General features: G+C 36.9%; 1 protein-coding gene across 2 annotated transcripts; it reads right to left on the reverse strand.

Moving 5' to 3' along the window:
• Positions 1–6,386: 6,386 nt before the first annotated feature.
• On the reverse strand, positions 6,387–14,658 carry LOC104230145 (homeobox-leucine zipper protein ATHB-15-like). Of its 2 annotated transcripts, none has more exons than XM_070153297.1 (19): positions 14,224–14,658; positions 13,280–13,466; positions 13,008–13,167; positions 12,503–12,606; positions 12,325–12,415; positions 11,675–11,770; positions 11,481–11,594; positions 11,307–11,390; positions 10,992–11,147; positions 10,836–10,910; positions 10,496–10,602; positions 10,219–10,411; positions 9,256–9,441; positions 9,050–9,130; positions 8,747–8,881; positions 8,345–8,670; positions 7,961–8,066; positions 7,643–7,792; positions 6,387–6,732 (listed from the first exon to the last, which is right to left on the reverse strand). In XM_070153297.1, exons 2-19 carry the CDS (start codon positions 13,456–13,458, stop codon positions 6,586–6,588), a joined length of 2,490 nt encoding a protein of 829 aa, XP_070009398.1. In that variant the 5' UTR covers positions 13,459–13,466; positions 14,224–14,658; the 3' UTR covers positions 6,387–6,585. The 2 variants fall into 2 exon arrangements, with proteins under 2 accessions (XP_070009398.1, XP_009781184.1); XM_009782882.2 differs by having other exon boundaries at positions 13,280–13,496; positions 14,224–14,657.
• Positions 14,659–16,307: the final 1,649 nt, after the last annotated feature.

Raw genomic sequence — 16,307 nt, forward strand, 5'->3', positions numbered from 1 at the left:
TGGGAGTTGTCAAGGCCTTGTCTTTAACAATTCAAGACTACACTCTTACTGAGGACTTCTTCATTATTGAGTTTGCAGGTGCTGATGTTGTTTTGGGTGTAGTTTGGCTGGCAACTTTGGGCCGCACAGTTACTGATTATGCCACTTGAGTCTTTGAGTTCCAAGCCCAAGGTCAACAAGTCACTTGGACTGGCAATGCTGGTCCAGTTGTTGAACAAGTCCAACTGCAGGCACTTCGCCGACTCCAATCCACAAACTCTGTTTCTTGTTTTTTCCAATTACAGCTAGTGCCACATACATCTTCTTCTCCCACTAACCTACCACCTGATCTTCATAACCTTCTTGATGAATATTCTGATATCTTTTCCCAAGCCACATCCCTACCTCCCTCCAGACCACAAGACCACCGAATACCTCTCTTACCAGGGTCGACACCTATTAATGTGCGGCCATATCGTTACCCTCATTTCCAAAAAAAAAGAAATAGAATGTCTCATTGCTGAAATGTTACAATCAGGTATCATACAGCCAAGTTCAAGTCCGTACTCATCCCCTGTTTTGCTCGTTCGCAAGAAGGATGGTACTTGGCATTTTTGTGTTGACTAACGGGCATTGAACTCCATCACTATCAAGGATCGGTTTCCAATTCCTACCATTGATGAACTATTTGACGAGTTACATGGTGCTTGTTTCTTTTCCAAATTGGACTTACTGGCAGGGTATCATCAAATTAGAGTTCACCCCCATGATATTGAGAAAACAACCTTTTGCACGCACGAGGGCCATTATGAATTCATTGTTATGCCTTTTGGTCTGTCCAACGCACCATCTACCTTTTAGGCTACTATGAATTCCATTTTTAAGCCATTTCTTCGCCGATTCGTTCTCGTCTTATTTGACGATATTCTGATATACAGCAATTCTTGGTCTGCTCATCTTCAACACCTTGAAATGGTGTTTACCCTGCTTCGCCAACACACTTTAGCTATCAAACGCTCTAAGCGCAAGTTCGGACAGACCTCCATTGACTATCTTGGTCATATTATCTCGGCAAAAGGCCTTCAGGTCGATCCCTCAAAAATTGAAGTCCTCAATGACTGGCCTACTCCTTCCTCTGTCAAAGAGGTACGAGGTTTTCTAGGTCTTACCGGTTATTATCATCGCTTTGTCAAAGGATATGCCCAATTAGCATCTCCACTGACGGATATTCTAAAAAAAGATGCTTTCCGGTGGACTGAGGTCGAGCATGCCGCATTTCTCCGCTTAAAAAATGCTTTGAGCACCGTCCCAGTGTTATGTTTGCCAAACTTTCAAAAGGTTTTTTCGGTAGAAACTGACGCTTTCGGTACTGGCATAGGAGCAGTGTTGTCTCAAGATCGTCACCCAATTGCATTCTTCAGCCAAAAACTCTCTCCTCGCATGCAAGTTGCGTCCACCTATCATCGCAAAATGTTCGCAATCACTTAGGCTGTACAAAAATGGCGTCAATATCTTTTGGGTCGCAAATTCTTAATCTTGACGGATCAGCAACCCCTTAAGTCCCTCACAAATCAAGTAATCCAGACTCCTGAACAACAACAATGGCTTTGCAAACTCATTGGCTATGACTTTGATATCATTTATAGACCTGGAAAACTCAATTCTGCTGCTGATGCCCTTTCCCGCATCCCTACTTCTCAATTTTTCTCCATTGCTTTCACTGAATTTGCCTTACTGGATAGGTTGCAAACTTTGAACAAGTCTGATCCTACATTATTGGAGTTTCGGCGTCAACTTGACAATGACCCTACTTCCCTTCCCTATTTCTCCTTCCATGAGGGACTCTTATTCTATCGTAATAGGTTGGTAATTCCACCGGACCAGAATATTCGCCATCTGTTGCTTCATGAATTTCATTCTTCAAAAATTGGAGGCCATTCAGGGATTTCTCGCACCTTCCATAGATTATCATCCAATTTTTATTGGCAAGGCATGCGCGCAGATGTCAAGAAATTTGTTCAGGAATGCCAAATCTGCCAACAAATGAAGGATTCATCTTTGAAGCCAGCAGGATTGCTTCAACCTCTTCCCCTCCCAGAGGCGATCTTTGAGGAAATCTCAATGGACTTTATCACTGGCTTACCCTCGTCCAATGGTCGTACGGCGATTCTGGTAATTGTAGATCCACTCTCTAAGTATGGCCACTTTGTTGCTCTACCCCCTAACTTCTCTTCTCAAAAGGTTGTTGAATTCTTCATCCAAGACTATATCAGACTTCATGGGTTTCCTTCCAAGATCATCACTGACAGGGACCCTATTTTCTTATCTGATTTTTGGAAAGAAATTAACAGACTCCATGGTACTCAATTAGCCAAAAGTTCAGCATATCACCCTCAAACTGATGACCAGACTGAAGCTCTAAACAAGTGTTTAGAAATGTATCTTCGCTGCTTCGTTGCCGATACCCCTGCTGCTTGGTCTAAACTACTTCCTTGGACTGAATTTTGGTACAACACTTCCTTTCAAAACAGCTCCAAGTTGACTCCTTTTGAGGTCGTGTATGGTAGACCTCCACCCTCTATTATCCAATTTGTGGCTGATTCCTCTAGTAATCCAGCTGTGGTGGAATCTTTTCGCCAACGTGACGAGACGTTAGCCCTCCTCAAAGACAATCTCAAAGTAGCCCAAGATAGAATGAAGCTCCTAGCTGACAAAGGTAGGCGCGACATTTCATTTGCAGTAGGTGATTGGGTGTACATAAGGCTGCGACCATATCGTCAACTCTCTATCCGCCTTCAGCGCTACAGCAAGTTAAGCAGACGCTACTTTGGTCCATTCCAAATCATCCAGCGAATCGAAGAAGTTGCTTATAAATTGGACCTTCCTGCTTCATCAAGGATACACAACGTGTTTCATGTGTCTGTTCTACGCAAATGCATTGGTCAACCTTCCCAACAAGTCACCCCAATTGACTTGTTAGACCACTCATCTTCCAAGACTATGCATCCCAAGAGTGTTCTGCAGCATCGTGTAATCTCCAAAGGCGGCCATCAGGTTGATCAATGTTTAATTAGTTGGTCGGGACTGCCGTGCTCTGAGGCTACTTGGGAAGACACTGCATCTATACGACGCAAGTTTCCTGAGATGAACTCGACTTCAAGGGGATGGCAATGTAATGAATCACACTAAAGGACAGACTAGGCAGAGGCACAGCAACAGGGTAGTGCGTCCACCAAAATACCTGGACAACTTTGTGGTCCCTACCAAGGACAATGCTGCACATTCCGTTAGATATAAGGCAACAATAGAGAAGGGAACATAAGGAGGAGTCTACTATATAAATGGGCAGGAGACTAGCATGTAGGATTATGTCAATATGAGTCTTGTCGTTTATCTTTACTATAGGTTTTGTTAGTTCTGGAACCTCCCTCCTTCTGCTAGTTTTTTTTTTTTAATTTCTTCTTCATTGTTGCTGCTGATACTCAAATCAGTAAAGGATCCATTGAATCTGTAATCCTTTGGTTCAGAGTAATATTAGTTCATACCAGCATCATGATGAAATAAAGATTGGCAAAGTTATTACTCCTAAAACAAGTTGAGATGCCTTATACGTCACTCAATATCCTTAAGGGAGTGTCGTGAAAGTAGTACATGTGATGCTAGCCTTCTTGTTCCATCACAATGGATTTGTCCTCATTTATGAAAAGATAAAGACGGATCACATATTATATGATTATTAAATCTTTAAATGTCGCATAATTATAAGAGTAAAGCAGTAGAAATTTGACACCACACCATCCAGGAAAGTGGAGAAAAACATCACTCTTTGGTTAGATAAAGAAGTTGCTTCATCTCCACTTGATATTAAAAGCATAGCTATGTGCTAACCGTCTTGAGTTTTATTCTATTTACTTTTCCTTTTTTTCTCGGAAAATTTTCAAGACCCCCTTTAAATTTGGCTTCATACATGAAGTTTTTGGTACATATGATTCTAGTCATGGTACGTCCAGCTAATAGCTTTGCTATAACATATAGGGGTCGTTTGGTTGCTGATTAGAGTTATGTGGGTATTAATAGTATAGAGATTAATTATGCAAAGATTTATTGTACAGGGTTTAGTTATGCAGGATTTTGGTGTGCATGATTTAATTATGAAGGAATTATTTATGTAAGGACTAGTAAATATGGATTAGTAATTTATCGTAGATATTTTTTTTTAAAATGTTTATTTTTAATTATACAATGTATAATTTAAAATAAATATGAGCGTTTTTTGGTCATTTGATTGTTTAATCCATATATTACCAATATATGTATTAGTTATCCACATTCTACCTTGCATAAATAATATATAATTTTATTGTATAACTTATCCATGTATTATTTATATTCCAATAGAAAGAGCAACCAAACATAACATTAGTTATGCTGACTTTTGTACGAAATAACTAAAGGCTACTAAACATACTATTATTAGTTATGTTACTCCTAATACATAAATAACTTACCCTGTAACCAGCTACCAAACGGCCCATAACGTATTAAATTTGCATGCATTGGTATATGATGTTTGCAACAAATTATTTGTGATATAAAAATAAATTGTAACTACAATATAAATATGAAGAAACATAATTTTATTGATAAAATAATGCAGGTATAATTCTGCTTGTTCCCTTGATTCTTCTCTCTATATCGTTCTCCATGATTCGAGGGCTTAACCAGCGTATTTCTCGAACGTAGGATGATGCGAACTTTCTTAGGATGTATTTGATCTCCAAGAAAAGGAAGAACATCTGTTGATCACTTCGGTGGCTATGAGAAAGATAATATTTGATGTCTTTGATCTCTTTATGAATATTCCATGAATTTTTATAGAATTTCGAGATGCTTTCAAAGGGAATATGTGGCCTCCTTTTATAGGTGTAGCTAGAGTTTCAGGTAGAGTAACCTCTAAGTTAAGGTTTCGGATAGAGTAGCCTCCAAGAAACCTCGATGGACTCTACTTGTCGTATCTTAAATTCGGGATTCTGTCAAAATTTTATATGGATTTGATCCGATAAAACTTTGATGTCTACAAATACCCTCTACTTCAAGGCTTGCTGGGATGTAGATTTACAAGGTCGTCGTAGACGAGGCTTGAAGTACCAGTAAAGAAGACACCACATTCTTTCACCGTGAGAGAAGAGATAGAAGGGCAGATTTGGTCCCACTGGGCGTGCCAATTTGTTTGCAACAAATTATTTGTGATACAAAAATAAATGTAACCATAATATAAATATGAAGAAACATAATTTTATTGATAAAATAATGAGGTACAATTCTGTTTGTTCCCTCGATTCTTCTCTCTAGATCGTTATCCGTGATTTGAGGGCTTAACCACCGTATTTCTCGAACGTAGGATGATGCGAACTTTCTTAGGATGTATTTGATCTCCAGGAAAAGGAAGAACATCCGTTGATCACTTCAGTGGCTTAGAGAAAGACAATATTTGATGTCTTTGATCTCTTTATGAATATTCCATGATTTTTTATAGAATTTTGAGATGCTTTCAAGGGGGATATGTGGCCTTCTTTTATAGGTGTAGCTAGGGTTTTGGGTAGAGTATCCTCCAAGCTAGGTTTCAGGTATAGTAACCTCCAAGTTAAGATTTCAGATAGAATAGCCTCCAAAAAATCTCGATGAACTCTACTTGTAATATCTTAAATTTGGGATTTTGCTCAAATTTCATATAAATTTGATCCGATAAAATTTTGATGTCTACGTATGAATGTATGCTTTTGATCATTTTCTTGTTTCGCTGCCAAAACCAGCATCATCTCCTCAAGACATGTACCTGTCCTGCTGACTAATGTTATTCATTTTGTTGAATTTTTGGGTTTCTTAGGCGTTTGCAACTGTTAGGTTTTGGTAATTAGACTTGCTTCTTCCCTTGTTCATACGGTACTCTTATTTTCTTTTATATTGCTGATTCCATCATATAATATGAGAGTGGTTGACGTTTTGGGATTTAAAAATTAATAAATCCCCAATTCAAATCGACGCAGCAAATATTTGACGATCAAAGATTTTCTTAGGAGTTTTGGCAGTGAGTTGATGCCTTCTCCGGGGACCTAAAGTTCTCATCCTTTTTTTTTTTAACTAGGAGTCCTTTAAACAAAAGGGGACTTTGGAGCAACGGTCCCGATGTGACCTATAAGCCATGGTGAATTGTGAAAAGTCATTAATGCTTTCATCGGAATAGACTATCTACATTATACCTCATTGGGCTGCAGCCCTTCCCCGGACTTCGCATGATCGCAAAATGCTTTGTGCACGTTACCCTTTTTAAGAGTCCTTTTAACCTTCAATCAATCTTCCAGGAAAACTCGAGCAAGAGCTAAATGTAATATAGCAAGGGCCAAGGGGAAGTGAAAAACATAAGATAAAAGAAAGTAACAAAGTTTTACAAACCAACCAAAATACACAAGTGCATGATAAAGAAATACGAGTCCACTTGCAGATATTTTTGCCTAAAGGCAAGAGGGTTGATCCATAAAGCATATGATCAGAAAAGGGGGTGTTGTGTTGCTGATCTAAGTTTGTATGCTTCCCTACGTACATATATCAGACGAAAGACCAATTGACGAACATGAAACATATACAATGGGGATCTTCTTCTTCATTCAATACTTTCCAAGCTATTGCTCTCTCGTACGATATTGGCCTTCCCATACTCGACAAACAGATACCACCTTGAAGACAAGCAAAACCCTGCAAATAACATATGATGCCCAGCTTAGTCAACTTTAACGGTACTTGGAATTACAACATTCAAGGGTAAGTACACTGTTAGTACACAAAACTTAAAGGCTCTAAGTAGAATTAATTCATAATGTTAGTGTGCAGTAACAGTCATGCTAATATACCGGATAAACAGATGGGAAAAAAAACAAAACAAACTCATTTACGCATTGTTTGTATATTTGGCAAACAAGGGCATAGCACCTCCCCCCTCGATCACGAGGATATCTCTAAGTTTTTTATAGAGAGAGGGATCACCTCTCAATAGTAGGAACATAGATAGAGCATGCAAAGGGAGGAGTCATACCATAATAGGAGTTTGCATACAATAATTGCATGTCATGTTGCAATTCTATAATTTTTTTCCTATGAATCATATGTTAACAGTTTTATTTAAAGGGAGTTCTCATCTATCCCTCATATTGGAGATTGGAAAAGGTAAGATGTTAATGTCCCTTCCTCCAACTCACTTAACCAGTTGAGTCATAAAATTGCCACTAATTTTAGGAGTCGATGCATGCTGAATATGGAAGATAGTGTTTGTTATCTAGTTACAGAAATAACCTTTTTCTTTGCTGGAAAGGGAAAATGGAAAGGGGAAGCCGGGTTTGGCCAAGTACATTTTATCAATTATTTTAAAAACTTAGAATTTCATGGGCAACAAAATCTAATTGTGTATGTCAATAAGAGATTCTAAAAATTACAGCTCATCATGCAAGTTGGTGCAGTATGTCAGCTACAAACTGGAAAGGTAACAGATTGCTTGAATGTTCATACAATCATACCAAGAAAAAAAAACGTCGGTTTGGAGATAAGTAGAGGAACAAATGAAGGAAATTACATATCATATACCATTCAGAAAAGCAAATAATGGATATACCTGCTGCATTATTTGAGGAAGCTCAGAGAAGAGTGCCTTTCTTCCGTTGTCGTCAAAAATCTTTTCGAGAGTAATATCTTGGAGGGAGACCAAGGTGGTTTCTAGCATGTCAAGTCCTGCCTCATTTGCAAATGTGAAAACTGGCAATGCCTGCCATCAAAAGTTCATGTTAAGAAAACCATTAACACTTGCGAAGCCTTCAATGAAATTATTTAAATATGCTTCAAGTATAATTTTTCCAGGAATCAGATGGTAAATCTTAAACTGCAACTTATTTAAACTTTATGAAAATTGGAGATCAAATCTTTAGCTGAATACCTTCAAAGAACAACACATCAGAGCATCTGAGTGATGCCAAATTTCTTTCAGGACGGATTCACTTCCTCCGCTAACAGATTTGAGCAGCTCTACACCTAAAAAGAACCTGCAAGAGAAGATAAAATATAAGCACAGATATAAGGATTGAAAATATTCACACAATAATAGCCCTATTAACTCTCAAATTAAAGGGAAGAATTATAAACATAAAAAGCATTTTATGTTAACAATATTAGAATCAGTCAGATTGTTCAAGTTGGTGCTAGATGCACATAAGTCAAAAATTTACATTAATATATACCCCTGCTCTATCCTCTTACTATACATTAATATCTACTCTTTGAGGTATATGAGGTGGCAATCTATATAAATGGAGCAACATACCTATAGCTTTGACAAATCCAACGGGCAAGCGTTTGTGCTTCAGGTGTGCCAGGTGGAGACCTTAGACCAGGGAGAGAACCAAGACGAGATGGAGAGAGTGCCAAAGCAACCCTCTGAACAGATGATATGATACTGCGAACATATTGCCGTGCCATAGCAGCTATGTTTTCTTGAAGATGGATCTCAAATGCAAATTGAAATGCTATTGTCATAACTGATTTTGTGCTAGAAGAGTTCTTGGAATAATCGCCATTTGGTCGACTTCCAGCCGGTCCAACCTCAAGAGTCGATGCAAGATCTAGTGTGCGGTTTGGACTAGAGGCGTCCTGCATTGATTTGAGAAATAAATCACCAAAAATCTGCAAAAAAAATTCCAGATTGCATTGAATAACAAGTACTCACTGCCTTGGAGTCCAGAGGAATGATACGAAAACCAGAGGGAAGAAGAGGAGCATCATCAGCAAAAGAGGCATCAATAGGAGCAAAGACGAGCTCCGCACATGTTCCGACAGCGTTCTCATCCACTCCACTACAAAGCTGTGCATTTGAAAAACAAGGATCTTTTAAGCATTGGGGTAGCAGAAAGTGTAGTATACAGTAGGAAGCATAAAAAGCTGAACAGCAGATTGAGGACAGTTGGGACTATTCAACTAACATATATAAATGAAGCATCAACCATAATAGTGGCCAAGAAAGTAAACATACTTGCAAAAGGAAGATGTCACCAGGCATAATCATATCATCTTGATAGTGGCCAATGCTTTCAAGTCTTATCACCTCCATAAACTGTTTTCAGAGGCAAGAAATATTAATAATATATTAACCTATAAGACATAATCTATGCAACCGCAAAAGGAAAGTATGAGGGTTTCTGGAAAGATAGTGGAGATAATTCCTAACTAATCACTTGCCTCTTCATGTTCAATAGTGTGAGCCAGTGGAAGAATGATTTGACCACCAAAACATCCAGTTCGAGTGACTGGTATGCTGCATGGACCAGCTTTAACTGCAGCAGCTGAATAGGCATCAATCCCAGAGTCTGCCCATTCAGATCGGTGTTCCCGCAAGAACCTTAGCAGAATCGCAGGAGGTACGTTCTGCAACAAAAGGAAGCGAGATGATGAAACAGAACACAGAAGAATTCGAGGAAACTAGGATCTTCGCAACTATGTTTTAGAGAATGGCAACCAGATTATGTTTGCCCGCATTCTTGGGCCAGCACATAATCTAAATATACTACTACAGTATTACTTAGTCTTACCATAAAAAGAACTTAAAATTTCTTACAGAAAGGGAGCCAAAAGTTATCTTATAACAAACGGCATACCCTCTAGAGTATTGTTAATACTGAAGACGGTCCAGAAGCTCATGGAGCTATTACAGATTGAAGCATGGAAAAATACCAAGTTGAAGTTTCATTACCCATTGCATTAGCATCTCGCAGGACCATTTTTAGACAGTATTTTAATTTTCCTATTACACCATAATGTTAATTTTTCTCACGCATGATCAGAGAATTTACCTAATCCTAGACTTGAATTAAGAACTAAGGTATGATCCTAGTAGAATTTGGAAACTCTCCTCCACAAAATAGAATTTAATAAATAAATAATTAAGAAAAATCGACCCCAGGAACTTTATATCACGGCTACACCAAAAACATATAAGCAGTTTTAGTTATTAATATACAACTGGAAGTTGCAGACTTGGATGAAAGCATTTAGTTTTCATTTATCACATGACGTCTCAGAAAACTTTAAATTTGTAAGCCATGTGGAAGAATAAAATTACAAATGGAAAAACATTCCTCAAAAATATATATATACAGCCATTCACATAGTTTACTCAAATCAAATTGACCAACAAATTCGTACCTGTAAAAGCATAGATGCCTTGGCACATAGTACAGCGCTACTCATTGATGGAAATCCGTTGGCATAAGAGATATTTGCACCCATCAATTTGCTGGGTGATGAGTTGACAAGAAGTGTAACATCATCTATACCGTCACTTTCAAGCATAGACCATCCCTCATCAGTAAAACCATTAACAGCCTCGTTAAAACCCCTTCACAATGCGAATTAGAAGTTCAGCCACAAATAGAATAAAATTTTAAGATGTAGAGAAAACATCAGGAATTGAAAGACCAACTTGCTCAATCTTTGACCAAGTGCGCGCAAGGCTGCAGGTCTTCTTCCCCAACCAGTGACAGTAGGATGAGAAATTTCTTGAGAAATTTGTCTCAGGTGACGTAATGCCTGAAATTTGTTATATTGAAGCAATAATTAGAAAAAGTTTAATGAACAGCAGTATCGCAACTAAGAATCTTTCGTGAACATTGTTCACATTTAAAATATTTTATTTAAAAAGTTTTCAGAAGTACATTCATCAGGCTGAAATTACAACTAAAGTTAATTGAAAAGCGGATGATAAAATAAGAGAACTAAATTTTCCTTATGAAGAAAGATATCTGAGCATAAATTAGACCTACCGCCATTGTTGTCCTCTGCGACAGCACTGTTGATGACTCATACAGTGGACGCAATACTTCGGGAACACTCCAGGGCTGGAAAAGATTATTAGCAGCATTTTGTCAGAAATTTGAGAGGGAGAAGAAGAGTCTTATGTAATTAACAAATTAACACACCTCTAGATCCATATGGTCAACTATGTGAATGATTGAACCACCCCCCTCACAGGGTCGTATCAGATACCCACTTGGAAGCAGCTCTGCTCTCACAAAATTCTGCACCGGTGGCATGCTAGGACCATTCTGAGTGTTGTTCAGTGATCTCTCACATACCTAGAGTTGAAATTTGAGCAATTCATAACATAAGTTAACAAGGAAAAATGGACAGTTACCATTGAAATTTGAGCAATTCATAACATAAGTTAACAAGGAAAAATGGACAGTTACCATTTCTGTCAGTTTACAAGGAATAAAATAACTACTGACACATACCACAAGGCTACCATCTTCCATAACAGATGTATACCGCATTAACCAGAAGTCACGAGCTGGTGCCAGAGTAGTAGGTGCGTAGAGCTGAAACAAGTTACAAAAGTATATTCAATGAAAAATTGTGACACACACATGAACTAAAGTAGGACCGGATATGAATTTTCTAAAAGTAACCTGCATGTATAGCAACTCTATGGTTCCACCGCTCCCAGTAGACATCACATTGAGAACATCCACCGCTCGGCAATCACGGAACCATGATGGCCGATCCTTAAGGATCTCAGCAACCTTGATTAAGGAAAGCACAATTACACCTTGAATTCCAATAAAAATATTGAATTGACCAAGTTATTCAGGATGACACTTACTCTTGTAGGCTCTAGACCCACAAGGCCACAAGCACGTGAGGCTACTCCTGAGCAACTATGAGAAATAGCAGTGATTCCAATGGAATCCGGACCAGGCTGCAGTCATGAAAGAGAGATATTCTTAAAGATAACAATGACATAATTTTGTGTGCATATATAGCTATTATGTAATTAAACATGGTACATGTAATTGTACACGTGATCAAATCCTCTAAAGTGTCACAGGTAGAGATTTATCTTAAAAAGCAAAGCTTCTACTGATGCGATGTATTGATGCAATAGTGTAATGGGAGCTGCTAAAACTTAGATTTTTGATGAGCCTGACAACATAAGTAGAGCAAGACGAATAAGTAAGAAATATCTTCATATTTTAACTAAAACAAAAGTGATTATGATTAATTGATGATTAAATAAAGAGGAAGAAAGCAAGAAAATTCACTGCAGAGAGGATTTTTACCATGCAGCTCTTTTTGCCAAGAGATTTAAGAGATAATAATGCAAGTAAATAATGCCATGAAAGCGCAAATCTAAAACAATTACAATTAAAGAACTGTGAATAAAGGAGTCATTTAGCTAGTTAATAAATCGTTAAACACTTCAAAAATTTGATCAAGTCTTCTATAAATTGAAAGATAGGAAAGGGAACAAACCTTCATCCCAGGCATTTGGACCCACTCCACAGCGGTTCCAGTGGCCTTTGATAGAAACTCTGTTAAAGTTTCCTCTGCTAAGGACAAAAGTCTGAAAATATTCATATATCATTAGACATGCTATGGAAAATAATGCAAAAAAAAAAAAAGGAATTAGACTCAGAAAACGTGTACTTACCCCGCAGGGCTTGCATCCCTTGGTGGACGCTGAGCGGACAAGTTTTGCTGACCACTCGTCACCACAGATTCACAACTATTGTTGTCTGTGGTGGTAAGGGCTGCCTGCAATATTGAAGTATGACAGTTAGGAAAAACTAAGTCATCGGGGAAACAAAGAGAACGAAACTATTACTGCTCGCATGTACTCTTTAAAATGGAAACATCGAGTTGTATTGACAAAATGAAAAGCCAGATACAAATACAGGTTTTATCTCTCCCGCTGACATCATTGTTTTCAAGCATTCACCACCGAACTAAATAAAAATGCAAAATGTTTAGAAATGCTATAAAATACATCATATGCAGATTCTTGCTTCTATAGGTAGCATTTCTAGGTTATATATTTCTAAACCAATTCTTTTCCTTGACCTTCTAACTAATCAGAAAGAGTTGCAATAAGCAAAACCCAAACCCCAATCTTTAAAAAAATCCAAGAAGAAGACAAGTAAGAATAGATTGCTTACAGTTTGAGTCTGTTGGCGGAAAAAGCTATTCTCATACACCAACTGTGAAACTTGCTTCTGCAGCCTATCATTTTCCTCCATCAACAGCTTATTCATTGCTGTCAATTTTCTGTTCACGGCTTGAAGACGCGACGATTCTTTACGTTGCTTCTCTCTACATCTGCATTTACACAAACACAATTCCATAATCATCTGAATAATTCAATAGAATAAGAATGAAATGAAAGCAAAGCAACTTTTGCAAAATCCAACAATTTAGTTTAGTCGGATACCTTCTATTTTGAAACCAGACTTTGATTTGTTTTGGCTCGATGTTGGACAGAATTGGACACTCCCGAATCAACTGCTGACGACGGAGTGAACTGGGCTTTGGACATTCATGATACAATCTCTCCAAAGCCTCAACCTGCTCAGGAGTGTACCTCACATATTTCCCATTGTCCATCCCCATTTTACTGTCTTTACAGGCCGACGTCACCGCCATCATCACTTTAATAAAAATCAATTTTGAGAACCAAAAAAAGAATTACTCACATAACAAACAGAGTTCAAAAGACAGAGTTCCCCTGCTTCATCTTCATTTCCAACATCTTGTATATTACAACTCCTTACTCTCTTTCAACAAAATTCTCCAAATTCTTATAGTATACCACAAATTCCAATTTCAAAATTATCCCCCCTTGTTACCAAACCATCAATAAAAATTTATACTAAAGGAAACAAAAAAAAATTCTTGGTTTGCTAGGAAGTTTTAAGAAACTACTAAATCTTTCTACACTTTCCCACAATTAAATCATTTACCTTTTATGTTTTTTTTACAGATGATTTGAAGACTTGCAGTTGTACAAACTTGACAAATCTTTTTCAGTCAAATGATAAATAAAAATAATACGTATAAACAAAGGATTTAACAGCTAAATCCCTTCCTACCCACTTAACCCCAACAAACTCCTAACAATTCTGCATGTGTATATATAGCATATAGATATGTGAATACAAAGACAGATACAACTATTAAATATATACTAATATTTTAGAATCCCATGTGAAAATAAAAAGTTAAGGAAAAAAAACATTTGGATATGCAATGAAACTTGTGTCTGAAGCATAGAAACTTTCAAAGCCTTAGAAATCAAGAAATGTAAGCACACAAAGATATTAGTAGGAGACAAAGACGAAGAAATTAAGGGGGGACAAAACACACAAGATTTGCTACCTTGTAAAATATCCTCTCCCAAAAAAAAATATGTAGTCAAATTCTCAGCCACTTCCTTCAAAACCACGCAGCAGTAGCGTCAAGCACAAAGACATAGATCTTTCATCATCGGATCACGGTCTTACCAATTTCCCACAACTCTAAACTCAAGAAAATATAATTAAAACACAATCTTTTTTGTTTTGTTGTTGTAAACCTACCTTTCTCTATGAATTCAAGAACCAGTTGAAAGGTGTATTATTACTATACATACAAGAATGGGAAGGTGAGTGGTCTTCTTTATATATTTTTCGTATGTATATGCAAAGGGGAGAGTTTAAAGAGGAGTGGGGAAAGAGGAAGCAGAAATGGGAAAGACCATTTTGGTTACTTTGCTAATTATCAAATGGTGTTTGCTGTTGTTGCTAAGTAGGGGTAGTAGTATTTCTTTTTTTCTTTTCTTTTTTCTGTTTTTTTTTAATTTAAAAGGAGAAGTTTGGGAGGTTTTTTTGGGGGGAGGGGGGGGAAGGGGGTAGGTAAAAGTAAAAGAGTTGAAAGGAGCAGAACAGTGAGAGTGTTTGTGAATGGTATCTTTTGCACTGCAAAACAACCAATCTGTCTACTAAAACATCAGAATAAGATGGGAATGTAACAGACACAAAAGTAAAAGCCACAAAATCCCACTTCAGTTGGTAGAGCGTCTTGTAAGCCTCCTGCTTTGTTTGTCCTCCCTATTTGACATTAATGCCCCTCTCTCTCTCTCCAATAAAATAATGAGTAAATCTTACTCATATAATTTGTTTCTTTTTTCTTTTTGTTTTTTTATGAACTTTTTCCTAATACCATATATCACAAATAAGAAAAAGTGAGCTCGCAAGAATCTACTTCTATCAAAATGAGGAGCAACAAGCTGAACTTGAACTTGAAGAAGCGAGCCTCTGTCAGAGAAAGTCATTCTGCGCTAACCCGTTATTTTGTTAATTTGTATTATATGAAGAGCTATATATTTTTTTAAAGGTATTAGTTACCGAAAATTTCATATACATTTAGTAATAATATATTTCTTAATTATATATATAATACTGTAGCGCTTATTGTAAACAAAAATTTCGGCTAAGTCAAGGCTAGTATTGTATTGTTGTATTATTGCATATATGATCAATTGCGAAAAATAAATATGTGTTTCTAAGTTAGGAATACTAGAAATGATTTTTTGTTTCTTTATAATTCTATAGTCATATGTTCTTAACAACTTATATATTATAAGTTGTAATAAACCTTATGTAAACTCACTCTTTACTACAATATTTATATAAATTTAGTAATTTGCTTAAGAAAAAGAAAATAGAAAAAAAAGAGTCAAGAAAAAGTGGAAATGGTAAGAGTGTAAAAACAAGGAAAGATAAGGGGTAATTGAGCAAACTGACATATGTCATGCGTACGTGGGAAATAGGAAAATATAGTAACAGAACCTTAGGTTAAAAATATATTAAAAGAAAATTAAAAAAAAAAAAAAAAGATTGCTTAGGGGGGTGAAAAGCAAAGTGAAAAAAATAAAAGAAAAAGAAGACAGAATAATGAGGATGTTTTGCATGCGCCCCCTCGATTTTTGCTCTGTCTATCCCCCACACACCTATTTTATAGTATTTCTCTTTCATCACTGTCACTATCATATTATCATGATCATACATACATGGCATGTTCACAACAAAGCATGACATAAAACAAGATTTTCTGTTTCTTTGTTTTTTCTTCAAAAGAGTAGTGTTATTTATCCATGTGAGAATACAAGAATATATCCGAAAGTTTCGATCTTTAGACGCTACTCATGCTTCTTTTGTTTGTTTTTATTTAGCTTTTCCTTCTTTTTCTCTTGGTTGGTATTATGTGGAACTAAAAACAATTTTAAGAGTCCCTTGAGTATTGCGAATAGAAATGATATATTAGATATCCGACAATTAAGGTTTTCTTGATACTGACTTAAGTAGAAGTAATCACGTCTGCATAAAATTAGTGAGCAAAAGTAATTGTGTTGTTGTATTGTTAGCACAACTCATCTCAAATGGATCAAATAAAAGAAAATCGAGAAACATAAAGAGTGCAAT

The sequence above is a fragment of the Nicotiana sylvestris genome, chromosome 8 (assembly GCF_000393655.2).
Source record: "Nicotiana sylvestris chromosome 8, ASM39365v2, whole genome shotgun sequence".
NCBI classification, from domain to species: Eukaryota; Viridiplantae; Streptophyta; class Magnoliopsida; order Solanales; family Solanaceae; genus Nicotiana; species Nicotiana sylvestris.

What these genes read in the sequence shown, in the direction of transcription:
- LOC104230145 (XM_009782882.2), bottom strand. Translation starts at nt 13,494, where the DNA reads ATGATGGCGGTGACGTCGGCCTGTAAAGACAGTAAAATGGGGATGGAC. An exon ending in TCCGCCAACAGACTCAAACT is followed by an intron (nt 12,607 to 13,007) that starts GTAAGCAATCTA and finishes TCAATATTGCAG; the next exon opens with GCAGCCCTTACCACCACAGA. An exon ending in CTTGGTCAAAGATTGAGCAA is followed by an intron (nt 10,412 to 10,495) that starts GTTGGTCTTTCA and finishes CGCATTGTGAAG; the next exon opens with GGGTTTTAACGAGGCTGTTA.